At 43.1% G+C, this 27,875-nt stretch overlaps 1 protein-coding gene across 5 annotated transcripts; it reads left to right on the top strand.

The window, feature by feature from the left end:
- Positions 1–813: 813 nt before the first annotated feature.
- cdc25d (cell division cycle 25 homolog d) lies at positions 814–27,875 on the top strand. 5 transcript variants are annotated; one of them, XM_048551291.2, is made up of 12 exons: positions 814–1,196; positions 6,501–6,595; positions 8,604–8,655; positions 10,432–10,465; positions 15,013–15,078; positions 16,007–16,156; positions 16,741–16,836; positions 19,720–19,782; positions 21,795–21,893; positions 23,231–23,364; positions 25,905–26,016; positions 26,877–27,875. In XM_048551291.2, exons 1-12 carry the CDS (start codon positions 1,099–1,101, stop codon positions 27,015–27,017), a joined length of 1,140 nt encoding a protein of 379 aa, XP_048407248.1. In that variant the 5' UTR covers positions 814–1,098; the 3' UTR covers positions 27,018–27,875. The 5 variants fall into 5 exon arrangements, with proteins under 5 accessions (XP_048407248.1, XP_048407249.1, XP_048407250.1 ...); XM_048551292.2 differs by lacking the exon at positions 16,741–16,836; XM_048551293.2 differs by lacking the exon at positions 16,007–16,156.

The raw sequence follows: 27,875 nt of genomic DNA on the forward strand, positions 1-27,875 counted from the left end.
TTCAATACCCCAGCTATCCACCAGTTCAATACCCCAACTATCCACCCAGTCCAATGCCCCAGCTATCCACCCAGTTCAGTAAGCCAGCAATCCTCCCAGTTCAATGCCCCAGCAATCCACCCAGTTCAATACCCCAGCTCTCCACCCAGTTCAATACCCCAGCAATCCACCCAGTTCAATAGCACAGCAATCCACCCAGTTCAATACCCCAACTATCCACTCAGTTCAATAGCACAGCTATCCACCCAGTTCAATACCCCAGCTATCCATCCAGTTCAATAGCACATCTATCCACCCAGTTCAATACCCCAGCTCTCCACCCAGTTCAATACCCAGCAATCCACCCAGTTCAATGCCCCAGCAATCCACCCAGTTCAATACCCCAGCAGTCCACACAGTTCAATACCCAGCTATCCACCCAGTTCAATGAAGGATGAGCAACAAATGCTGGTTTTGTCAGCGATTCCCACATCCCCAGGGTTTCACCCCGGTCAGCGGTGGATATTAACTACAACTGGGCATCATTGCGGTGTGTCCTCAGTTCACACCGTTGGCCGGAATGAGCTGTTTTATTAGGGACTGTTGATATATTGTCTCATCTCCTCTTGCACGACGTTTCTATTCGGCCTGTATGTAAAAGGGAATTTGGCGCAGGTTCCAATAACGATCGGGCGATGCATCGAGATACTTCGATCCTTTCCCTCCCTTGGGCTGGGGTGGGCTGGGGCGTGTCCTGCCCATCAGGCAGTTTCCATTGCACCGATTCCTGGCTATACCCACACCCCCCATCCAAACGACGCCACTACACACCGAAATAGCGCGTCCGTGACAACCGCTCGCCCCAGCAACAGCTGAGAGAAGTTTCAAAAACAGCGCTGAGAAGGCACACACAGTAGAACCTCGCAACAGATGCCTGCAGTTCTGCTTTTCGAACAAATGCGTTGCCCTATTTAACAGTTTCCCTGCAAGTTTCTTTTCCCCTCCCTCACTGGGCCGGTAGGCTCGACTGGGATCTTGAAAGGATACAGTATCTTACTTCTCCACGGTACACACGACCCAAAGTGAACTCGGGGCCAAAGAGCAAGGAAGCGAGGTTCGATGTCTTTCTCCCCAGATTCTCCGTTCTTCCCAGACCGACACCTCTCTCCTGTTTCCAGCTTGTCCTTCAATCTCGACAGTCTGACCTGCCAGGAAAGGTGAGATGTCAGCTCTGAGTTCATCAGCATCCCCAGTTGATAGCTCATTTTTGAAAAGCATATTTTAATTTTAATGGTAGTGGGAACTGCAGATGCTGGAGAATCTTTGATATAACAAGGTGTAGAGCTGGATGAACACAAGCAGGTCGAGCAGCATCAGAGGACCAGGAAAGCTGACGTTTTCTTACTTTTTTTACTGTTTATGTGTTGTGGGTATCACTGGCTGGTTGTAGCCATGTTTATTGCCCATGTCTAATTGCCCCTTGAGAAAGTGGGGAGATGAGTGGCTTTTTCCAACTATAAAAATACTCACAATTCTGTCAGGGAAGGTGTTCTAAGATTTTGTCTCATCTCATTGCTCAGATCTTCAAAAATAGGATTTGGGGTATTATACTGAAGTTGTAAAGGACTGTGGTGACGCCTCTTCTGGAACACTGTGTCCGGTTCTGGTTGCCCTAATATAGGAAGGATATTATTAAGCTGGAAAGGTTTCTGAAGAGATTTAGCAGGATGATACCTGGGACAGAGGGCTTGAGTTATAAGGAAAGGCTGAATAGGCTGGACTTATTTCATTGGTATGTAGGAGGTTGAGGAGCTACCTTATAAAAGACTTTATAAAAGATCTTAAAGTCAGGGAACACTTAGGAAGCAGTGATCATAATATGGTAGAGTTCAGTCTGCAGTTTGAAAGAGAGAACGCAAAATCGAATGTAATGGTGTTACAGTTAAATAAAGGTAATTACAGGAGCATGAGAGAGAAACTGACGAATATCGACCAGAAGCAGAGCCTAGCAGGGAAGACAGTAGAGCAACAATGGCAGGAGTTTCTGGGTGTATTGGGGACACAGTACAGAGATACATCCCAAAGAAAAGAAAGATTGTCCGGGGTGGGATTAGACAGCCATGGCTGACAAAGGAAGTCAGGAAATGTATCAAATCAAAAGAGACAGCCTATAAAAGGGCCAAGAGCACTGGGGAATCAGAAGATTGGGAAGGCTTCAAAAACAGAGGATAACAAAGAGAAAAATAAGGAAGGAGAGGACCAATATGAAGGTAGGCTAGCTAGTAATATTAGAAATGATAGTAAAAGCTTCTTTCAATAGATAAGAAACAAACGAGAGGCAAAAGTAGACATTGGGCCGCTCCAAATTGATGCTGGAAGGCTAGTGATGGGAGATAAAGAAATGGCTGAAGAACTTAGTAAGTACTTTGTGTCAGTCTTCACAGTGGAAGACATGAGTACTATGCCAACAATTAGGGAGAGTCAAGGGACAGAGTTGAGTACCATAGGCATTACAAAAGAGAAAGTGCTAGAAAAGCTACAGGGTCTAAAAATTGATAAATCTCCTGGCCCCGATGGGCTACATCCTAGAGTTCTGAGGGAGGTGGCTGAGGAAATAGCAGAGGCTTTGGTTTTGATCTTTCAAAAGTCACTGGAGTCTGGGAAAATCCCAGATGATTGGAAAATCGCTGTTGAAACTCCCTTGTTTAAGAAAGGATCAAGACAGAAGATGGAAAATTATAGGCCGATTAGCCTAACCTCAGTTGTTGGTAAAATTCTAGAATCCATCGTTAAGGATGATATTTCTAAATTCTTGGAAGTGCAGGGTCGGATTAGAACAAGTCAGCATGGATTTAGTAAGGGGAGGTCGTGCCTGACAAACCTGTTAGAATTCTTTGAAGAGATAACAAGCAGGTTAGACCAGGGAAACCCAGTGGATGTTATCTATCTAGACTTCCAAAAGGCCTTTGATACGGTGCCTCACGGGAGGCTGCTGGGTAAGGTTGGGCCCATGGTATTCGAGGTGAGTTACTGGCTTGGATTGAGGATTGGCTGTCTGACAGAAGGCAGAGAGTTGGGATAAAAGGCTCTTTTTCAGAATGGAAACCAGTGACAAGTGGTATCCCGCAGGGCTCAGTACTGGGGCCGGAGCTGTTCACTTTATATATTAATGATCTGGATGAAGGGACTGGGGGCATTCTGGCAAAGTTTGCCGATGATACGAAGTTGGGTGGACAGGCAGGTGGCACTGAGGAGGTGGGGAAGCTGCAGAAAGATTTGGACAGTTTAGGAGAGTAGTCCAGGAAATGGCTGATGAAATTCAACGTCAGCAAATGCGAGGTTTTGCACTTTGGAAAAAAGTATACTAGCATGGACTATTTTCTAAAAGTGAGAAAATTCATAAAGCCGAAGTACAAAGGGATCTGGGAGTGTTGGTCCAGGATTCTCTAAGGGTTAACTTGCAGGTAGAGTCTGTGATTAAGAAAGCGAATGTAATGTTGTCACTTATCTCAAGAGGGTTGGAATATAAAAGCAGCGATGTGCTTTTGAGGCTTTATAAAGCTCTAGTTAGGCCCCATTTAGAATACTGTGTCCAATTTTGGGCCCCACACCTCACGAAGGACATACCGGCGCTGGAGCATGTCCAGCGGAGATTCACACGGATGATCCCTGGAATGGTAGGCCTACCATATGATGAACGGCTGAGGATCCTGGGATTGTATTCATTAGTGTTTAGAAGATTGAGGGGAGAACTAATAGAAACATGCAAGATAATGCATGGCTTAGAAAGGGTAGACGCTGGGAGGTTGTTTCCATTCGCCGGGGAGACTAGGACCCGTGGATACAACCTTAGAATTAGAGGGGGTCAATTTAAAATGGAAATGAGGACACATTTCTTCAGCTAGAGAGTGGTGGGCCTGTGGAATTCATTGCCACGGAGCGCAGTGGAGGCCGGGACGTTAAATGTCTTCAAGGCAGAGATTGATAATTTCTTGATCTCACAAGGAATTAAAGGCTACGGGGAGAGTGCGGGTAAGTGGAGTTGAAATGCCCATCAGCCGTGATTAAATGGCGAAGTGGACTCGATGGGTCGAATGACCTTACTTCCACTGCTATGTCTTATGGTCTCATGGTCTTATAGAGGTTTATAAACTTATGAGGGGTATAAATAAGGTGAATGGGAGGTGTCTTTTTCCCTAGGGTGGGGAATTCAAGACTTGGTGACATATTTATAAGGTGAGAGGAGAAAGATTTAACAACTGCTAGAGGAAATGGTGGATGTGGGTACAATCAAAATGTTTAAAAGACATTTAGGTAAGTAAGTTAATAAGAAATGTTTGGAGAGATATTGGCCAAGCGCAGGCAGGGGTGAGTAGTTTAGTTTGGGAACATGGTCGGCACGGACTGGTTGGACCGAAGGGTCTGTTTCCATGTTCTATGACTCTATGATTCAATGACTGTATGACACAGAAAGAAAGGAATGGCGATATTGGAGGAGAACTTACAGGTGGTAACATTCCCATGTGCCTGCTGTTCTAGTCCTTCCAGGTGGGGGAGGTTGTGGGTTTGGAAAGTGCTGTTAGAGGAGCTTTGGTGTGTTGTTGAAATGCATCTCGTAGATGCTACACACTGCTGCAACTGAGCATTGGTGGTGGAGGGATGGAATGTTGAATTCATTGTTGGTTGAGGTGCTAATCAAATGGACTGCTCTGTCCCGAATTCTTAATGTGAGAGAGACTTTATTTGTATAGCACCTTTTTGACCCTTGCTATCTCAATATGCTTGACAGCCAAGGATATACTTTTGAAATGTACTCCGTAGTATTAAATGAAAAATTAACATGTAGAAGTTTAGAACATGTGTTTAATGTGTAAAAGGTTAAAGTCAGACAACAAAATCTCATTCTTGTGGTTTGTCGATAACGTGACCAATGTTGGCCCATTATTGGCTAATAATTCTCTAAAAATCCTGTGTAGTTAGTCCCACTCCACCTCCAAGTTCTCCAAATCTCTGAGAATATTTCAGTTTCAATTCTTTATCAAATTCCTCTTCTGACATTTGAATCTGCTTCCACTGGTGTTTCAGACAGTGTATTCCAGGTTCCAGGTCCGTAAAAAGGCTCCTCCATCTCTGGTTCAGTTGCATGCTTGAAACAAAGCATTTACAGCAGAGAAACAAATCATTTCGCCCACCAGGTCAATGCTGGTGCTCGTTCTCTACATAAACTTCCATTTCACTTCATCTAAACCCTCCAACATCCTCTTTTGGATGGAAATGCTGCCATGGTTTGTTTTCTGGTTCCAAAGAATTAGTGACCACTTCTGCACTCCCAAGCAAAGAAATGAATTTTGATTTTCCCAATCAGTTTTCATGGAGGCTTCAATTGTTGATGAGCTTGGGTTCACTGGCTGCAAATGCAATGGGCTCTCTGCTAACTGTTTAAAAATTGCAAGCAGGCCATTCGACCATGAGGGGTATCACAGCAGACAGAGCATGATCATATTCCCATCTAATATTTACATACACTTTGTGGCTTTCAACTCAGTACAGATCGAGAACTGAAGCCATGGCCTGTCTGTTTCCACCTTACAAACTGAGTTGGCAGCCATACACATCTCTCATTCAGAAGGCATGGATTCAGGCCCCAATTCCAGTACATGCTGTCAATCCCTGGCCCAATGCTGGGGGATTGCTACCCTGTCAGAGAGGTCAATACTTTTCCGCTGAGATATTAAAATAAAGCTGAATATGCAGTCTAATACGAAGCTGGGTTCATAAGAGAACAGAAGAGTTGTCCCCAATGTCCAGGACAAAATTTATCCCCTAACTAACATCATAAAGAGATCAAGTCCAAAGATGTTCAGTTTATGTGGACTGGCCATGCTAAATTATCGCAAAATGTCGAGGGCTGTGCAGGCAAGGTGGATTAACCATGGGAAATGTGGGGTACAGGTATAGGGTCAGGGGCTAGGTTAGGGGTTGATGCTCTTTGGAGGGTTGGTGCAGACTCAATGGGTTGAATGACCTCTTTCTGCACTGTAGGGATTCTGTCATTGGTCCATTGTCACATTGTTGTTTGACGAGTGCAAATTTGCTGACATCTCACCTACATTACAATAGTAACCACACTTCAAAAACGCATAGTTTGTCTTTTTATTAAGTAATTCTGATGATGTTATAGAAATGAAATGTCACATTTAGAGGACAGTATGTCTGACAGTGCAGCACTCCTTCAGCAATACAAGCTGACAATTGGAATGCGAAAGTATATTCACTGAACACAGGAAGGTCGTCAAACAGGTAACCCTAGAATTTCTTGAGATAAATTCATCATCTTGGACGGCCAGTGTTTATGGGAAGTATCACTTCTTTGAGCGTACTCCACAATTATTTTTCAGGCAGATGATATTTCAGGCAGGAGACTTAAAAATAAGGCACATGCTTGATATATGCAAAAATATATTTGGCCTTGTTCAAGTTTTCTCCACTGCTCATTAATGTTTATTGTTCCTGCAACTCAGTAACACCCCGAAGCGCAGACTCAAGCTTTCCCCCGAGAGTGGAAACCCAAGCCCCGAGGCCTTGCCAGTTGCCACGGATACCAAAACTCCTACAGGTCTGTACAGGTCGTGCTCAGCTGGTAAATTGGGCCTGTTGCCATGGTTTCAGCATTCTGTTAGGGACAATGGGAGAGGGGTTGATAGCGGTGCAACAGAGGGCTTTGCGCAAAAGGATTGTTGACGGAGAGCAGCCAAGGGGGTTCTGCATTGTGCATTTATTGTTTCTGCAAGAGGCTGCAGGCCCAATGCAAGCCTCAGAATACAAGAGGCAGAGTTTGCAGATCTATTATAAAACTGTCTCTGTGTGCAATTGTGAGTTTGATGCAGACTGTTTGTAGGACCTGTCTTTGCATATTTTTCCTGCATTGCAAAGAAAAAAACCACTTGACCATATTGGAGTTTAAACTCCATGTGAACCTGCCCATTCTTCCCTAAATGCTATCATATTCCTCTACTCCTTTCTCCATTCATATGTTAGCTTCCTCTTAAATATATCTTATGCCTCTTCATTGTGGTCCTGTATTCTATCTATCCAGTTAAGAAATTCCTCTTAAATTTCTTATTGGATTTATGTCACTATGTTGTTATTTTATTGGTCCATTGTTTTGTGCTCCCTATCTAGTGGAAACAACATCTCTACATTAATCGTGTTGATCCCTTTACAATTTTGAACTCTTTAGGCCCCTCAGTCATAAATATCTCTAGCCTTCTCAATCTTTTCAGGCAATAATAACAAGCCTAATGTTAACTAGTCTTTCTCAAAATGGGTGTTGTATGTTTAAAATTGGGAAGGAAAACCGGTAAAACCTGGAAGTGCCAGAATTGCTCCAAACTCATTTTGCAAACCTTCATATGGAACTCCAGTTCTAACCATTACCATCATTTCCAAGATTGAATATGTTTTTATTGGTTGTCCTATAGTTCTGTTATCACCCAAGGAAGTTTTTGGTACCATACCTCTTTATCCTTTTAGAAAAAAACAGGAACTGTTCACAATACACCCAAGTGTGGTCTATCCAAAGTTGTGTACAAATGTGGAATATGGCCATTTCTGGTTAGGCCAGCAGACATTGCCCATCCCTAATTGCCCAGAGTCAACTACATTGCTGTGCATCTGGAGTCACATGTAGGCCAGGACAGTAAATTTCCTCCCCAAAAGGACATTAGTGAAGTAGATGTCAACTGGTAGTCGTTATCTGGCCACCATTAAGCTAGCTTCTAATTCCATATTTTATTGAATTAAAATTCCACCATTTGGGATTTTAATCCATGACCCCAGAACATTAGCTTGGTCTTTATGAATTACCAAGCTTGTGACATCACTACACCACCTCCCCACAATCTGCAACAACTTTTCCACAATGACTAATATTGAAGTGTGGAATTCCTTGTAATATGTTGTGAAAGCAAGACCTCACAAGCAAAACATTAGCAAGGTTAATTAAGACTAGCATGTTGGCCAACAAATCTCTGTGGACTTCTTCAAGTTTGGAATATGGCAATCCAAATGAGGGCCTGGATAGTGTGTGTAGGGTGTGATTTGAACCTACAGTGGTCTGAAACCACAGTATGACCCACTGAGCCACGGCTGACATTTACAGACCCTCAAGGTGTTCCTTTGCATTGTGGTAGGGGAGGTAGTGAGGGAGTGGTAATATCACTGGACTAGTAATTCAGCATCTCAAGCTAATGTTCTGGGGATATGGGTTTGAATCCCACTCTGGCTTTGGTGAATCTGACTTCAGTAAAAATCTGGAGTCAAGAACTAACCTCATCAGGACGATGTAACCTCTGTCAATTGTTGTAAAAGCCCATCTGGTTCAATGATGCCCTTTACTGAATGAAATCTGCAGTTCTTACCCAACCTACATGTGATTTCAGATGCTGAGCAACATGGTTGACTCTTAACTCCCTTATGGTCAATAAATGCTGTATAGCCAGCAACACCTATCCTCACATGAATGAATTAGAAAGGGAAAAGCACCAGAGGACTTCCTGAAACAGCGATAGAAAGGGATTCAGGGACTCTGCACAAGTAATTTATTTGGATGTCTTCTATTACAGGTCCACCTCCCAGGTCACCATGTAGACTTGATACAAAGAGCATGAAGAAAGGGTATGTCTCCAGGATGCAACCACATGACATTTCAATCTGATGTCTGTCCATTCTGTAATGAACCTTTCTATATTGTGTCTATGTGTGTGTCTGGGCTTTTCATTTCCATTCATCACTGGAAGAAGCAGGATATATTGTGCAGAGAAGGTGCTTGCTGGCCTTCTTCTAAACTTCAGAGGGCAATAGAGGGTCAGCCATATTGGTGTGAGACTGGAGTCACATGTAGGCCCTGACCAGGTAAGGATGGCAGGCTTCCTTCACCAAAGGACTTTGGTGAATCCACTGAGCTTACATGACGATACAACAGGTTCATAATCATTTTTACTATGGGTGGCACTGATGGGACCAAGGGGTTGGCTAATCACACTGACCACTAGCCCTGACATGGGAATGAAAGGCAAAGTGCTGACTGAAGCCAGATAAAGCTGTTTGGGATGTAAATTTACGACAGTGCAGCCAGTAACAGCAGGGATATGATCAAGTTTGGAATATTTGCAGATTGTGAGGAGGTGGTATAGTGATGTCACTAGCTTGGTAATCCATAAAGACCAAGCTAATGTTCTGGGGTCATGGATTCAAATCCCAAATGGTGAAATTTTAATTCAATAAAATATTCAGGTGATGAAGCAGGAAATCCTGCCACCCAAAACTCCTATCCATGATGGAGGCTGAAACACCAGCACCAGGACTAAGCAAGTGCTGCAGTTATGGAATCATAGAAACCCTACAATGTAGAAGCAGGCTATTCGGCTCATTGAATCCATACTGACCCTCAAAGAGCATCTCACACAGATCCACCCCATCCCTGTAACCCTGTATTTCCCATGACTAATCCATCTACACACCCCTGGGCAATACAGCTAATTTAGCATGGCCAGTCCACCTAACCCACACATCTTCAGACAGCAGTGTTGAAGGTGCTGTGCTATAGGTCAGACATTAAGCTGAGGTGGTGTTTTCACTCCCAGCTTGAATTAGAAGAATGCATGACACTATTTTGAAAAAGAGCAGGTGAGCTCCACCTGGTGTATTGATTCTTCAATAAAAATTTCGAAAACACAGACATTCTAGTTATTACTGGTAGCAGGAACTTCCTGTATGCAAGTCAGCTCTTGCACTGCCTACTGTATAACAGTGGCTACACTTCAAGAATGTACTTCATTGACTCGTATTGTTCCTTTATTCATTCATGGGATGACAGCACTGTTGGCTAGGCAGCATTTAGTGCCCATCCCTAATTGCCCAGAGGGCAGTTATGAGCCAACCACATTGCTGTGGGTCTGGAGTCACATGTAGGCCAGACCAGGTAAGGATGGTAGATTCCTTCCCTAAAGGGCATTAGTGAACCAGATGGGCTCTTCTAATAAGCGACAATGGATTCATGGTCATTATTATATTCTTAATTCCAGACATTTATTGAATTCAGATTCCACCATCTGCAATAGCAGGATTTGAACCCAGGTCCCCAGAACATTATCAGGGTCTCTGGAATAACATTACAGCGATAATACCAATCGGCCGTTACCACCGGTAGGTGGATTAGTCATGGAACTGTGGTATGTTTGGGATCTACTGAGATCATAAAAAGTGTGAGAGGAATGCAAGCTTTTGTTTGAAGAATAGCCAAATGAGCCTCTGGGGAGTCGGCTGGAGGGCATGGTGTTATGCTCCAGGATGAGTCAAAATCTTCAGCATTGGGAAGAGAGGGAATTCTTAAACTACAGGATTTAATTCCATTGGATTTATGTGCATAATAATGTTGCTGTCTCCTTGCAGACAGACTCCATCAAGGCGCACAATCTCCAAGCCGGTGAGTTACAAAAAGACTTCTGTTCATTTCATAGTGCACTCATAAATTGAGATAAAATCAGAAATTGCTGAAAAAACTCAGCAGGCCTAGCAGCATCTGTGGAGAGAAAGGAGAGTTAACATTTCGGGTCGTGTGACCCTTCTTCAGAAGTAACAATTGGGACTGCTGAAAATAGAGATCTTGTTGAAACTTTTCATCTTCTTCACATCAGGACAACGGACAAGAAAGTGTCAACCTAAAAGGAAAATAACATTTTATACTAGATGGGAAGAGAGTGGTAGTTGGTTGACTGGTAGGTACAGGCATTGTAGTGGAGAATGCAACAGTTAGGATTTTTCCTTAAATTCATTCATGGGATGAGGGTGTCACTGGCCAGGCAGCATTTATTTCCCATCCCTAATTACCCAAATGGCAGTTAAGAGTCAACCACATTGCTGTGGGTCTGGAGTCACATGTAGGCCAGACCAAGTAAGGATGGAGTTTCTTTCCTTAAAGGACATTAGTGAACCAGGTGCTTTTTCAAACCATTGACGGTGGATTCTTGGTCACCATTAGACTCTTAATTCCAGATATTTATTGATTTCAAATCCCACCATCTGCTGTGGCAGGATTCAAACCTGGGTCCACAGAATATTATCTAGGTCTCTGGACTAACAGTCCAGCAATAATACCACTAGGCCATCACTTCCCCTAATGATTAGTAAACTTTTTTTTCCCAACAGCCAGTGCTGGCAAGATTCAAAATTCAATGTCCAACATTGGATGTGAATCCACAACAATATTCTTGACAGCATTTGTCAAATAATCCAGAGTGTATTAATCATTACACTGATGTCACTTTAGGATTGTAATGCGGGCTGAGAGTGTGATGCACTTTCATGTACTGGAAGCTATATATATTGATACACAGGGCCCTGTTCTTTACAGATAGAAAGAACTTTTATGCATACTACCTGTTTTAACTACAAAACAGCTACCAGTGTTCTCTTGTTCGAGGCAATTCTTTGACCAGTCGGAGATTTAAAATTTAATAAAACTATTAGTTAGCTGTCAGTCATCATCTAACTTGTGCATTCTTCATGGCAACATTTTTAACAATCAAGCACTCAGCACCCAATTCTCCTATAGTGTTCAATGTTGTTTTTCCTGACATTTGTATGGCTTATTAATTATCCTGATGAATGAAGACCAAAGCTTCAACACATTTTTTTCAGCAACATACAAAATGACTATTTGTGCACTCCAAATGACTTAAGTTACCCCCCACTATGATTATAAGTTAGTCATCAATAATGTTAGAGTTCGATGATAGTATAAGATAATGACAAAGGTTAAAAGAGTGCCTTTTTAAACTCATGCTAAAGAGATACTCAATGTTTACAGCCCATAGATACAACATTGTAGACAACGCTTTATATATCAGGCTTCCGTTCCAAAAGCTTAACTAAAAATTTGAGAACTGGGCATTGCAAAGGAAATATATGGAAACACATGACATATACTGATTATATAATCCACTTTACTATCAATCCTGGGGACTACCCAAATACCAAAGGCAAAGAAGAATTGAAACCAGTTAAAGCCTTTTTTGGTGAAGCAGGGAGGGAAGCAAGGAAATAACTCAACCAGGGCAGGCAGGCTAATTCAATTCCCATTTTAAAATCATGCATTCTGTCCTTGTTTTTAGACTGCTGTGATTTGACTTTACCTGCTATATCTATCTTTAATACAATTTTAATAATTGATCCACCATTCATTGTTGTTTGTGGAAGAGAGTTCCAAAACTCTACCAGACTTTGGATGAAGAAATGTTTCAGAATTTCGCTCCTCTAAGATCTTCCTAGAATCCTTAGCCTTTGCCCCAGTCCTTGATCCCCCAACCAAAGGAAATAGTTTCTCAAATAAAATCTGGAAGTGCTGGAGAAACTCAGCAGCTCTAACAGGGTCTGTGGAGAGAGAAACAGAGTTAATGTTTTGAATCTGAGGTGGCTCCTCTGCAGGAACATAATTTATATATAACCTATCAGCATCAACATTTTAAAGCTTGAATCAAATCATACAGTAAATTCAAGGGAATATAACCTGTGTTTGTTTAATCTCTCCTCATGGCATAATCCTCATGTCTAGGTATTGTCCTGGTAAATCTGTTGATCCCAGTATCTCCCCCCTAAGGTCAGTGCCCAAAACTGCTATTAGTGATTCCAGGTATGGGCTTAGCAGAGCAGAAGAATGATATTTGTATCATTCATATACTTGAGATATAAAGGTCAGTATTCCACTTTTGATTATTTTATGTACCATTCATGACATTATAATGCTTGATATACCTGGACCACAAATTTATTTGGATCTCGAGATAATGGGAATTGCAGACGCTGGAGAATCCGAGATAACAAAGTGTGGAGCTGGATGAACACAGCAGGCCAAGCAGCAGAGGAGCAGGAAAGCTGACGTTTCGGCCCTTTCTGAAGAAGGGTCTAGGCCCGAAACGTCAGCTTTTGTGCTCCTGAGATGCTGCTTGGCCTGCTGTGTTCATCCAGCCTCACATTTTATTATCTTTATTTGGATCTCCACTGTTTGCAGCTTTTTGTAGGAATTCCCTTGTTTTCTCTCTTGAGATCCAAAGTGAATGAACTCACATCTGCCTACTTTAAAATCCATTGCCATAGTTTTGTCAAATGAATTAATTTATCAGTTTCTGTATAATGTTATACTTCCAACAACATTGCTTACAACCTTTGTGTCATCAGAAAGTTTTGCATTTGTGTTTTTTTAATGGAGGCGTAAAGATGAACAGCATGGAAACAGCCCCTGATTTTGTAAACCTCTATAAGGTCGCCCCTCAGCCTCTGATGCTCCAAGAGAACAGCCCCAGCCTATTCAGCCTCTCCCTATAGCTCAAACCCTCCAAGCCTGGCAACATCTTTGCAAATCTTTTCTGAACCCTTTCAAATTTCAGAAATCTTTTCTGTAGCAGAGACCAGAATTAAATGCAATATTTCAACAGTAGCGGAACCAATGTCCTGTACAGCTGCAACATGACCTCCCAACTTCTATACTCAATGCACTGACCAATAAAGGCAAGCGTACCAAATGCCTTCTTCACCATCCTGTCTACCTGCAACTCCAATTTCAATGAGCTATGAACCTGCACCCCAAGTTCTCTTTGTTCAGCAGCACTCCCCAGGATCCTACAATTAAGTGTATAAGTCCTGCCCTCATGTGCCTTGCCAAAATGCAGCACCTCACATTTAGCAAAATTAAAATACATCAGTCAATCCTCAGCCCATTGGCCCATCTGATCAATGCCCTAGTGTAGTTTGAGGTAACCTTCGTAACTGTCGACTACACCTCCAATTTCGGTGTCACCCTCAAACTTACCAACCATAACTTCGCATCCAAATCACTTATGTAAATGACAAAAAGCAGTGGACTCAGCACCAATCTATGGGGCACAGCCACTGGTCACAGGCCTCCAGTCTGAAAAGCAACCCTCCACCCTCAGCTGAGTTGTTCAGAGTGAATTCTGAGTGAATAATTGAGGGCCAGACATGGATCTTTGATGGACGCCAATATTCTGTCAATTGCAAAAGATGTCCATTATCTCCTCCTGTCTCCTGCTGCTCAGCCAGATTCCCAATGAGGTCAATATTTTGACATTAATTCCATAAGCTGCGAATTTGGCTGAGAGTTTCTTATGTTTCTTTATTTAATCCTTTTGGATTTTCATGTACATAACATCCACAGACATAACCCTTGTCCTTTACTTTATAAATCACTGCTTTAAAATAACCAGACAGCTTCATTACGCTTGACTCCAAAGGCGCACTGGCTTTCTCTGGTCATTTTCAAGCTGTTCAATCAATACTTTTTTAATTATAGAGTCCAAAAATGTCCTGATAATGAGGTTTGGTTTTGATGTTATAATTCCCTAATTTCCCTCCCACACCTTTTTCAGGTAAGTTTTTTAAGAATTGGCTTAAAAAGAGACACAGGGATGTTAAGAGATTGGAAGAGAATTCCTGAGAGGAGGCCCTCAGAAGCTGAAGACATTACTGTAAGAGGTGGAAAGATCGAAGGATGCGATTTAGCAGAACGCTGCAATCAGGGAAGGATGAGAGACCATGGAAGGATTTGGAGAAAAAAAGGATGGTCATTTGAGAACTTGAGGCATTGCTCAACCTACAGTCAGTCTAAGTCGGCGAGTAGATGGGGTAACGGGTTAATGATTTGGTATTATGTTGATTCTTTGAACTGTTATAATCAAATTAGCAATTTCTAAAAATCTTCAACTATATTTGTAATTTCAGAAAGGAAAACATAATGGTTAAAAAAATCATCTCGGAAACTATATTAGGAGGGCTATGGGAATTGGCTAGCCCGATGGTGCAATCAGAGTTGAGAATTTCCGCAGGCAAAACCCATGATAAGCATGAATGTAGTAACATGTGGAGGAACAGTTTGACACAGTTAGGTGTCAGGTTTGGTGAAAGTCATTCACCTCCAGTTAAAAATATGCTCAAACATTACTGGCTTTATTTGCACAGATCAGACTTCTGGACAAAATGCGGATGAAAGTGGAGGGAAATTTGCATCAACCGGACAAGAAACATGTGAGACCAATCGCTCCATTTCCTTTCGCTTTCCTCTGTGTGTGATTATTTGATCTCTTTGGATCTGTTCAACACCAACTGCCAGTGGGATCCAGGTTTACCATCACTGGATATCTCTTCTACCTCTCTCACATCATGTGAGCCTTCATTGGCTGTTAAACTGTTGACCTCAGAGACTTGTCAGAACCTCTCAATGTCTGTTGCTCTCTCCTCCTTTCCAGCGTAGCTTATTTGTTAATGGTCAGCAGCAGGGATTTGATTATGCGGATGTTCCCGACTTGTTTCCTAGAGACACCAAGATCAGTTATAGCTCTCCTACAGCCTGTTCCATCACGGATCACTGAATCCAGTACACAATATGGATGGAAACAGGGATCTTCATAACCAGGATAGGCCAGTAGCATGACAAGTAGTTCACTTTCTAGTCATTGTTCATGTGTTTGATGGCATTGTGCAGAATGTGTTTTGCTCTAAATCTAATCTCGTGCTGTACCTATCCTGTGAGTAATACAACAAAGTAGAGGTAGCTTTATCCTGCATTTAACCCTATGCTGTACTTGTCCTGGGAGAGTTTAATGGGACAATGTGGAGGGAGCTTTACTCTGTATCTAATCCAATGCTGTACCTGTCGTGTAGTGTTAATGGGGACAGTATAGAGGGAGATTCACTCTGTATCTAATCCCATGCTGTCCCTGTCCTGGGAGTGTTTGATGGGGACAGTGTAGAAGGAGATTTACACTGTATCTAACCCCATGCTGTCCCTGTGCTGGAAGTGTAATTGAGGGGGTTGTTCATTGCTTTTCCAGGCCCATTTCTTATTGAGAACAAGGACATCAAAACCTCTAATTTTTTTTCGGATAATTTCAGAACTATGCCGAATTTTATCTGGTGTGAGGGATTTAGTTTTGCCTATTCCTATTATGAACAGGAAGATGGGTGTGCGCGATCAGGGGTCAATTCCTCTCCTCTGAAACAGCTCTGTGAAAAGCGTACTGAACAGGCTGATAGACAGCAACCATCAGCTCAGAAAAAGAGAAAACACAGTAACCATGGAAACTGGGAAACAGACCAGAGACAGGTAAAACTTGTGATCCTTGAAGAAATTGCTACTAATTCTTCAGTTTTTTTTGGTGCAATTTAATTGAAGGGAACACTCAATTTCTATCAATAAAGACCAGCTCCTGAGTCCCTGACCCTCCAACTTGATGACAGGACATGGGGGTCTGTGTCTGAGATACACCCCCACAAAGTGACAGGATGGGGCTCTGTATCTGTGATATACCCCTGTACAGTGACAGGATGGGGGTCTGTGATCTCAGGATATGGAAGGAGATCAATATTCATTCTCAGAGTTAATGAGTATGGTGTTAAAAGTAAATTGTCCAGATTCCCTTAGCAGAATTCTATCCAGTGGATAGTCTGTTTTTTTTTGTTGTAAGAGAAGGTATCAGATTGTGATGCTGTCACAGTAGAATATCCTGGCCAGCCTCACTGTCCCATCACTGTCTCTTACACCCACCTGAGTGAGGACCCACAGGTGACATGCCCAATTCAGCCATTCCTGAATGAAGAATTTGTACAATGAAGGGAGTAAGGGAGAGCATTGCAGGCAGTTCTGTTTGTCTATTCCCCACTGACAGGCCACTCTAATGTCTTTTCCAGCTTTATACCCTCCGCCAGTTGTCCTGCTTCCAGGAAGTCAACGTTAAACAAATCCCAGACTCAGAGGAGAGAGTCCTTATCGGTGATTTCTCTAAAGTAAGAACAATGTCGGAACCCGTTCTTTCTTGGTTAATCCAGCTTTAAATTAAAATATTCCAATCAGATTAAATCACTGCCAAATTAAATCCAAATAGACCGTACTGAAGGGCGACAGCCCTTAAAGGGATGCCATAACAGAAATCAAACATAAAAATATGAAAGAACAATATTCAAATTCCAATGCCACTTTGGAGAGGAATAGTGCTCTCCAGCCTCTGATCGTCTGGAATGGGTAGACAAAGAACAGGAGCATGGTGGGGGGGTGCTGAACTGCAACCAGTATCTGAGGAGCAGCCCCCTCAAAGTGGAACAGGGGCTGCGGTCTGCCACACCCTAGTGTTTGCGTGGAACTCAGATTCCTCGAGGTTGCAGAGAACACAGTCGGCCCCTGGAGTACATGGACCACTCGACTGCACAGGACTGCAGGGAGCAACATTCTGTCCACACCGAATCCCTGGTGGCAAAAAGGAGTACTCCCACTGGGTTCAGAAGGAATATATAAGATGTAGGCAATGGGAGCTGTGGTATGCCATTTGGCCCGTCAACCCTGCTGCACCACTCAATACATTGTGGCTGATCTGCCTGCAGCCTTAATTCCCCTTTCTTGCTTACCCATCTCCCCCAGCAACCTTTGACAATCAAGAATCTATCAAATTCAACCTTTAATTTAGTCAGCGGCCGAATGTTCACTGCTAACTTCAGAAGGAGAACTCCAAATACTAACTACACTGAGAAGACATCCCTCCTTGTCTCCATTGTAAGTAGGAGGTCCCCCAGCTTGAAACTGCACCCCTAGTTCTAAATTCCTCCCTAAAGGCAAATATCCTCCTTCGACAAGGAATCAAACCCGCTCAGTCTATTCCAGGTATTGTCTGACATTTGCTCCATTCAATGTTAGCAAGACTTCCCTGTTTTTATTCTTGATTCCCTTTGAAGTGAAGGCTAACAGTCCTGTTGCCTTCCCTAATACCCACTGAACTTAGAGACTAACGGTTAATGCTTGATGACACCTAGTTCCGTCTGTTGCAGCTTTCTGCCACCTTTCCCTTTTAAATAATATTCTCCTCTTCTATTCTTCCTGACAAAGTGCATAAGCTCACATTTTAACCAATAATGCCCAGTGTGGATACAGCCTTAAATGACACTGAAAGTTAATTTTCTGATGCTTACTGACTCACTTCACTTCACTTCTGGAGCATGTTTGGAGTTCCTCACCTGGCCCACACAGTTCTGCAGTTTTAGTGATAACAAGGTATAGAGCTGGATGAACACATCAGGCCAAGCAGCATCTTAGAAGCAGGAAAGCTGACATTTCGGGCCTAGACTTTTCTGATGAAGGGTCTAGGCCCGAAATATCAGCATTCCTGTTCCTCTGATGCTGCTTGGCCTGCCGTGTTCATCCAGCTCCACACCTTGTTATCTCAGATTCTCCAGCATCTGCAGTTCCTATTATCTCTACCGTTTTAGTGCCTGTTTTACAGGCCTGCCGGTTAATCTTTGCTAAAGTTGAATTTTCGGTGCTTTGGGATTGATAACTGCTGTCAACAGGTTAAATGTTGGTTAGTACAGTTTTAGAATGTTCACTGAGTCATAGAGTTATACAACATGGAAACAGACCCTTCGGTCCAACCAGTCTATGCCAACCATAATCCCAAACTAAACTAGTCCCACCTGCCTGCTCCTGGTCCATATCCCTCCAAACCTTTCCTATTCATGTACTTATCCAAATGTCTATTAAGCATAGTAATTGTAGCTGCATCCACCACTTCCTCAGGAAGTTCATCCCAGACATGAACCACCCTCTGTGTAAAAAAAACCTACCATTCATGTCTATTTTTAAATCTCTCTCCTTTCATCTTAAACTGTGTCCCAAAGTCTTGAAATCCCTTATTTTAGGGAAAATAGAACTACCATTAATTCTATTTATATGCTGCATTATTTTATAAACTTCTGTAAGGTCACCTGTCAACCTCCAATGCTCCAGTGAAAAATTCCTAGCCTATCCAGCCTTTCTCTATAACTCAAGCCTTCCATACCCAGCAACATACTGGTAAATCTCTTCTGAACCCTCTCCAGCTTACTAATTTACTTCCTATAGCTGGGTGACCAGAACTGGACACAGTATTCCAGAAGAGGCCTCACCAGTACTCTGTACAACCTCAATGGGACTTCCCAACTCCAGTACTCAAAGGACTGAGTAATGAAGGCAAGCATGCTAAATGCCTTTTTAACCAGCCCATCTGTATGAGTTACTGATACATTCTATCAAAACTTGTTCATTATAGCTTAAGGAACTGTACGCACAATATAATATGACTTGGTCTTAAGCTGATGAAGACACAATCATTCTTCCTTATCTTCCAGTCATGTTCGCTTATCATTATTATAGGAGGTGCTATTTATAGAGTCCCACAAGTTAATTCACACAAACCTTAGTACCATAACACCCATATAACTCTCCTGTCTCCCATTCTGTCACTCATATCATCTTTCCCTCCCTCTCCCCATTTTTGCCCACCTCACCTCCACTTTGCCAAGTATAGAGAGAGCTTTACCCTGGACCTAACCCCATGCTGTATCTGTCCTGAGAGTGTTTGACAGGGACAGCATCGAGGGAGCTTTGCTTTTGGTTTAAAAACACAGAGGGAGCTTTATTCTGTGCCTGACTCTGTTCTAGTACCTGTCCTGGGATGTTTGCTAGGGGCAGTGTGGAGGGAGCTTTATTTGTATGTGACCCCATGTTATACCAGTCCAAGGAGTGAGATACTGTGTACTTCCAGTTGTAATTGTCTGCATTCCCAGCTGTGACAATGTTTGAGTAGAAAGTTTAGGGAAGTTTGAGACAACTGATGATTCTTGTGTCCTTGCTCCCTGCTCTAGGCCTGCGCGCTGCCAATAGAAGATGGAAAACATCAGGATCTGAAATACATTTCAGCTCACTCTGTGAGTATTGCTAGGGCACTAGGAACAATTAGCAGCTCACTGGAATGCTGATTGATCAATTAGCAAAGAGCGAATGTGGAATTGAGCTTTATCTCCAGGAAACTCACAGGTTCAACTCTCAGCCTCATGCTGCATGAGCTTGGCCTGGGTACCTGGTTGCGTAAATCCTTCCTCCCAATGGTGTTGTGATCCTTCAGAGGCAAATTCAGCCAAGGGCCAGACCGTAAGAAATAGGACCGGAAGTCGGTGATTTGGCCCATCATTGATAACAAAGTGTGGGGCTGGATGAACACAGCAGGCCAAGCAGCATCTCAGGAGCACAAAAGCTGACGTTTCGGGCATAGACCCTCTCCACACTTTGTTATCTTGGATTCTCCAGCATCTGCAGTTCCCATTATCTCTGGCCCATCATTGATCTGGTTTTTCATTCAATGAATCATAGCTGATCTAATAATCCTCAACTCCATTTTCCTGCCTCATCCCCATAACCGTTGATTCCCTCAAAGATGAGTAATCAGTCTCTAAAAGGTATGATGTGGAAAGTAATCGATGGCAAACAGGAGTAGAGCATTCAGGCCCTCAAGCTGTTCTGCAATTCAGTGAGATTGTGTCCAATGTATACCTTAACTCTATTTACTCATTTGACTCCATAATCCAGAAAACTCTTAACATACAATCTATGGATCTTGGTTTGCAAATTGACCTCAGTCTCAACAGTGGTGAAAGAATTCTGGATACCCACTTTCCATTATATGAAGAAATGCTTCCTGATATCACCTTTGAAGAGCCTGGCTTGGATGTTATTGTTTTTCCTCTATTTTGGAATCTCTTCCATTATCTAGCCAATGAAATCCTTTAATTACCTGGAATAACAAATCTAACCTGTGTAAACTTTCCTCACAATTCAGTCCTTTAACCCCCTAGAGGATTCTGGCCAATCTCCTTCCTATGTGTAGGTGCAGAACTGATCCCAGCTACTCCCAGAGTGGAGGGACAAAAGCTCCGTACAACTGATGCATACTTCCAGTCCTTTATACCACAGGTACCTTGAGATAAAGGCCAACTGTCTCTAAGACATTTTGATTTCTTTTTGAGCACTTGTGCTTTTTGGAAGAATCTGTGCACATGGTGCCCCAAATCCTATAATTTGTTACAGCTTCTACTCTTACTCCATTAGGATGTTCTCTCTAGTTATCCCTTTTGGATCCAGTGATGACTGTGCTCTTGAGTAGCCCCTGACTCCCTCAAGGCTGTTTAAGTCCTTCTGAGTACAGTCAACCTTGTAGTGCAGCAACCTGTATGGGTTCCCCACAATAGCCTTTGTGCAGAATCATGTTCCTTGGAACAGGAGCTGCTGGACCCATGAGATCTGTGTCCTAGGAAGAGGCAACATCTCCAGGGGAGGGTAACAGGAAAGAAATGGATTTTGTTCAAATCAGCACTGGCTTTTAGGGTTGTGTCAAGCTGGGCCATGGCTCCTAAGAGAAGTCAGTCTGAGACCGTGGCAGTGCCTCCTTGTTTTTCTATCCAGCCTTGTCTTCTCCAGCACCATGGCTATCCTTTGGGTCCTGGATATAATGCAGATTACACACCCTGTGTCAGTGACATACCAGTGGAGACCAGCACTGTCAGAGGTGCCAGGTTTCAGATACATTGAACAGAGATCCTGAGAGGACCTCACAGATGGGTGTAAAAGATTCTATGGCCACTATTTCGAAAAAGGTCAGGACAGATTTCCCTGGGGTGTTGGCCAATATCTCCCCCTCAATTAATAACTGTAAAACAGACCATCTGGTCATTCCCTGGTTGCAAGAGCTTGCTGTGTGCGAATCAGCTCCTGCATTTCCTCCATTGTAACTGAGCACACTTTTAAAAATGACAGAAATGACTGTAGAATCTTTTGGGATGCCCTGAGCTGGTTGAAAGGTGGTTATGGAAATGCAAATTCTGTTTTTTTTGCCTCTCTGCATTGTGGCACAATGATCTGACGGGGATTCTGGGATGTTCTACAGGTAGCCGCTCTGCTGCTCGGACTTTATGAACATGTTATCCATGAGTACATCATAGTGGATTGTCGTTACCCATATGAATATAATGGTGGGCACATAAAGGTTGGTCTGTTCCTCACTGTTTATGATCTGTGCTTTTGTGACAGTGTTTATCCTCACTCCCCACTTCTCAGATTCTCAATGCTTGGCCCTTTCCCTCCACTTACCACCTCTGAGAGGGGAAAGACTCTGATTCTGGTGACAGAAGATGGGTGGAGGCTCCTCTTTCCCTCTGGGCTCTTTCGCTCTTTCAATTGCCCTTAGTTTTGCCAAAGATGCATTTTTTTTTAAAAGGCTGCCTGCTAGAAGATGCCACTGTGTGTTCCTCTTCTCACTCCTTTTCCAGTGGCCCCACGTTTGGCTTTGATGTCTATGTGTGAAGTTGACCTGGGTGAATGGCCTCCCAGTTTCTCACTGTCCAGCCACTTGCATGAGTGTTGGCCAATCCAGCATAGGATTAAAAGATGGCTCTGGCACAGTGGAATTACTTCCTTTTTTTGGTGCTGATTCAGTTTTTTAAAATTTCAAAATATACGCTATTCGTTAAAGAAAACTCTGTTTATTAAATTGTCACAAAACAGCTTGGTTCTGCACAGTTGCATGTCAAGCAAACAAACAAAATGTTGAACTTTGACTATCTCAAAAAAAACCAAAGACCTCTCTTATACATACAAGACTATATTTACACACAATTGAGGTGCTAGGAGGGTCTGATAACTGAATGGACTCCCATTTACCTTTAGCAGAAAGACCTCAGACAGTGGTCTTTCCCCACTGCGCCTTGGCTTCAGCTGCCCCAAGCTTTAGTGTATCCTTTAGCATGTAGTCCCGGACCTTGGAATGTGCCGGTCTGCAACTCTCACTCAGGGCTCACTCCTTGCTCTGGAAATCAACAAGGTCCTGATTCTGTTTCTTGAGTTGAGACAGTAGCTCTCTCACCTCTGAATCACAAGCTTATGATTCACACCCAGTCCAAGGACTTCAGCACAAACATTTTGGTGGCAGTGCAGTGCAGTACTGAAGGAATACTGCACTTCGACAGGCACGGTTTTGTTTGGAGGTGGAATTAAACTGAAGCCCATCTCCCCACTCAGGTGGCATGACAAAAATAAACAGAGATTTTGATGTGTTCTGCCTGGCGTCTTGGCAAATGTTTACCCTCCAAACCACATTACAAAGTCAGATTGTTATCACATCGCTGTTTGTGGGATCTTGCCATGCACAAATTGGCTGTCAATATTTCCTAAAGCACATACGCCATTGGGACACTCTGAGCATTTGAAAGGCACAGGAGGAATGCAAGATTTTTCTTTTATCCACTTACTACACAAGTGGGAATTGAAAAGTATTTATCCCAGTGATCCTACTCATTCTGAATCTTTTCCCTGTGTGTTTTGCAGGGAGCCCTGAATCTGTACACAGAGGAACAGCTCATCAGTACATTCTTTCCAAGTCAAGCATCGCCTTGTCCTAGGAAGCATTGTAGGGTCATTATTTTCCATTGCGAGTTCTCCTCAGAGCGAGGTCCAAAGTTGTAAGTGTCACTAACCCTCTGGTACTTCTATTCCCTGCTCTCACTATTCCACTCTGGAAACAGCCAGTTGTATACATCTGGCCATCTTATTTCAACAGCCCATTCTCTAGCTGTGTACCTGAGAGGTGAGCATTGCAAAGCGACTGACCATGGCAAGGGTGAACCCATAGCTGATTCCATCTTTACTCACTGAATATACACACACACACACACACACACACACACACACACACATATACCCACACACCCAGACACACAGGCGCACGCGCACAGACACAGACGCAAACACACACTGACACACACAGACACACACACACATACACACACACACAAACTCACACACACACACACACACAAACTCCCACACACACACACACATACACACAGGCACATGTGCACATACCCAACCACACACATACTCTCTCACACACGCACACACACATATAGACACAGACACACACACTCACAGACAGACTCATACACACACACACACACACACACACACACCCATATACACACCGACTCACACACACACAGACACTCACACACAGAGGTGCATTTGGGGTGTGGTTACTGCCGCCACCACCATTACCTCCCTATGTGCCAGCAATATGTTAGTGAGTGACAATCACACCTCCAAGTCAGAAAGCTGTGGGTTCGAGTCCCACTCCAGAGACCCGAGCCACAATCCAGGCTGACTTTCCCAGTGCAGCATTGAGGGAGTGCTGCATTGTTGGATGTGCTGTCTGTCAGATACTAATGATAAATCAAGTTCCTTTCTGCCACCTCAGGTAGATGTGAAAGCTCCCCTAGCACCATTTGGAACAGGAGCATTATGGATGTTGGTAGTGTCCCTTTTTTATTTTCTTTCTCCTGTTGTTGGGTTCACAAACAGCTGAGTCACTGGTGATGCATGTCAAGTCTAATGAGAAATCCCAGATGCAAACACATTGCACCATCCTCAACTAAAGCAGCAAATTATGTGAAATTAACGTGAGCAACTCAGAATCACAATATGAATTATTCCCAATGTTATGGCCAATATTTATTCCTTAACTAACATCACAAAAACAAATTATCTGATCCTTGCTGTTTGTGAAAGCTTGCCATGAGCAAATTGGTTGTAAATTGAGTGACATTAAAACAGTGACTACATTTCAAAAGTACTTTGTCTTATATTGGTTTGTGGTATGGGGCGTATTTACTGCAGATCCCTTATTACCCTTGAGAAAGTGATGTTGAACCATTGTAGTCCATGTGCTGTAGGTGGACCCACAATGCTGCTGGGGAGAGATTTCCAAAATTTTGTCCTGGGGCACTGAAGGAACAGCAATTTTTTCAAGTCAGGATGGTGAGAGGCTTGGAGGGAACTTGCAGGTGGTAATTTTCCATGTATCTGCTGTCCTTGGCCTTGTTGATGGTAGTGGTCATGGGGTTTGAAAGCTGCTGTTGAGGGAGCTTCAGTCTGTTGCCGCAGCATATCGTGTCAATGGCCAACACAGCTAGTGCTGAGTGTCTGCTGATGGAGGGAGTGCATGTTGAACATGGTGAATGGTTTGCCAATCCAGTAGGCTGTTTTGTCCTGGATGGTATTGAGCTTTGTGAGTGTTGTTGGAGTTACACACATCCATGTAAGAGGTATTCCATTATAACCGTTACCTGTGCCTTGTGAATGACTGAGAAATTCTGGGAAGAAAGGAGGAGAGTTACTTGCTGCAGAAATTCCAGCTTCTGACCTGGTCGTCTCACCAATGTTTTCTTTAAGGTGCATGTGCGCACAGCCACTCCGATATTCCGTGCGAGACAATCGGTATTGGGAATACCAATCATGGCACTGACTTCCGATTTCAGAATTCATTGCCAGGCATGGTGCCTCAGAGGCTGTGCAGCTGATAAGAAAATTAGTGGGAATGCTGCTTGTCGTGGAAGTAACTTCTATCACCAAGTCATTCTTTATTTCCATGTGAAGAGTCCTCGACACTGATCCAGCTTCTTCAGAGCCAGCTGTCAGAGTGAACAGAACCTCTGACACTCCTGTTTATATCTGTCAGCCAGGGTTCCCTGATAGGGGCTGTTAACCAGGTCCAATCAGGAACTCATTGTAAGAGGTTGCCCCCGGCCAACCTTGTTACAATCACTACAGTAACCTTAGCACATCTGTTGCTGGTTCGGTTCAGTTTCTGTTCAATGGTAACCCCCCAACATGTTGGTAGTGCCCCTTATATATGTTCTTTTTCTTTTTGTTGGGCTCACAAACAGCTGGCTCACTGGAGATTCAAGTCAAGTCCAACAAGAAATCCCAGGTGTAAACACAGCACACCATCTTTCACTAAAGCAGCAGGTTATGTGAAATTATTGTGGGCAACTCAGAATTAAAATGTGTTGTGCTATTGGATTTCAAAAATCACAAATGACCCCCAAAAAATGTAAATGTGAGATTGCACCAATGGCTGTGGTGTTATTTACAAGAAACCTGATCAAATTGACATCCTGTTGCCAATGCAACATTCATTTTCTGTTTCTCTTTCTCTTCTTCCCAGTTGTCGGAGTCTCAGGAGAATGGACCGAAATGCAAATGTATATCCAAACCTCTGCTTTCCGGAGCTTTACATTTTAAAGAATGGATACAAGGAATTCTTCCAGGAGTTTGCGGTAACTCATCTGGGACGGTCATCAGTTAGCAGGGGCCAGTGGGGAGTGGCAGAAATAGAGGACCCAATTTTAACTCTGTATGAACATAAAGTTTTTAGTAAATTACAATCATGTCTAGAGTGCGTACGAGAGAGACGGTGGGGGAGGGAATGATAGAGAGGGAGATGGAAAAAGAGGCAGATAAAAGATAGAAAGCAAGAGACGGTGTAATAAATGAAAATGGAATGCAAGAAACATGGAGAGACAAAAAGAGACCGATAAAGTCTGAGACAGATATGGGAAAGAGAGAAAAATTGGGAATAACCTTATTTTCTCCTCATGGGACATGAAGATTGATGGAAATTCCAATGACAGAGCATATCTCGAGTTTATACCAATCTTTCATGAATGTTGCAGGGCCTATTAGGGGAAATGCAGCATTGGTAGTTTGAGATGCCAAGAAAGAGAAACTCAGAGTGAAATAGAGAGTGATAGACAAGTGTGAAAGGGATGGAGAAGGACTGAAAGAGTTAGAATAAGAGAGAGAAATATGCTAATACACACAGCATGAATGGGAGATAGGAAAAGAGACTCAAAGGGCACTGGCAGGTGCAAGTTGCACAGAGATTCAAAGAGAGTGATACAGGGAGGGAAAGCTGGATAGGCAGATTAAGTAGGAAACTATAATCCATAAAGGAAAGAAGCAAGGAACGAAAAAAGGATTTATTGGAAAAAAATAGGCAAATTAAGATTTCAGAGAGAAATTAAAACAGGTCAAAGAGGGAGATAGCTCATTTGAAGGCAGGTGTTCAGCTCTGGCAATGTGACTGCACTTTTCTGTGAATGCTGCAATATTTTAAGCCACCTCTCTGTTTAAGTAGACGTTCTGTGAACCTCGGGGATACATCCAAATGCATCACAAGGATTACAGAGAGGAACTTCACATGATCCGCAGGAAAGTGCGCTTGGTGGCTGGGCGTCGCAGGCGAAAGGGACTGTTCCAAATGGCAAATGGATATTGATGGGATGGCAGAGGTTTCAACTTCAGAACTGACCTTCACCTTCAACACTTTCTGAAGAAGGGTCCTGACCTGAAACGTCAGCCTTCCTGCTCCTCTGGTGCTGCCTGGCCTGCTGTGTTCCTCCAGCTCCACATTGTGTTATTTCCAGACGACAGTCCTGTTTGCTCTATGTAGTCTTTGCCGGTCATGGTCTGTGTCAACCTTCCCTGACTGTATCCCATCAACATCTTCCACCACTCACAAAATATTTCATATTCACATGTGCACATTCCATATTCAAAAAAATACAAGTTTAAGTAATTAAGCAAAGTTCCAGGACATATACATTTGCGGGTTAGATTCAGAATAAAGCAACGTCTACACCATTCCCATCAAATACTCCCAGGGTCAGTACACCATGGAGTTAGACATAGAGTGAAGCTTCCTGTACACTGACCTCATCAAACATTCCCAGGACAAGTAAACTGTGGGGTTAGATAGACCGTAAAGCTCTCCCTGCTCTGTCACCATCAAGCACTCCCAGGACAGTGTTAGTATGTGATTAGATCTAGGGTAAAGTTCCCTCTGCTCTTTTCAACAGAAATTAAAGCTCACTCCACGTTATCGCCATCAAACACTCCCAGAACAGGTACAACATGGGGTTAGCTACAGAGTAAAGCTCCCTTTACTCTTTTAAACTGAAAGTAAAGCATTTTGTAAACTTTCCCAATCAAACACTCCCAGAACAGGAACAATGCAAAGCTAATATAAAGGTTCCTCAACACATTGCAACAATCAAATTAAAAATGAAAATGTCAAGTTTCAGTTCAATTTTAGACCATTTTCTGTGCTCTTTGGCAAAAACTTGGGAATAAGTGA

The sequence above is a fragment of the Stegostoma tigrinum genome, chromosome 20, assembly GCF_030684315.1.
Source record: "Stegostoma tigrinum isolate sSteTig4 chromosome 20, sSteTig4.hap1, whole genome shotgun sequence".
Classification (NCBI taxonomy): Eukaryota; Metazoa; Chordata; class Chondrichthyes; order Orectolobiformes; family Stegostomatidae; genus Stegostoma; species Stegostoma tigrinum.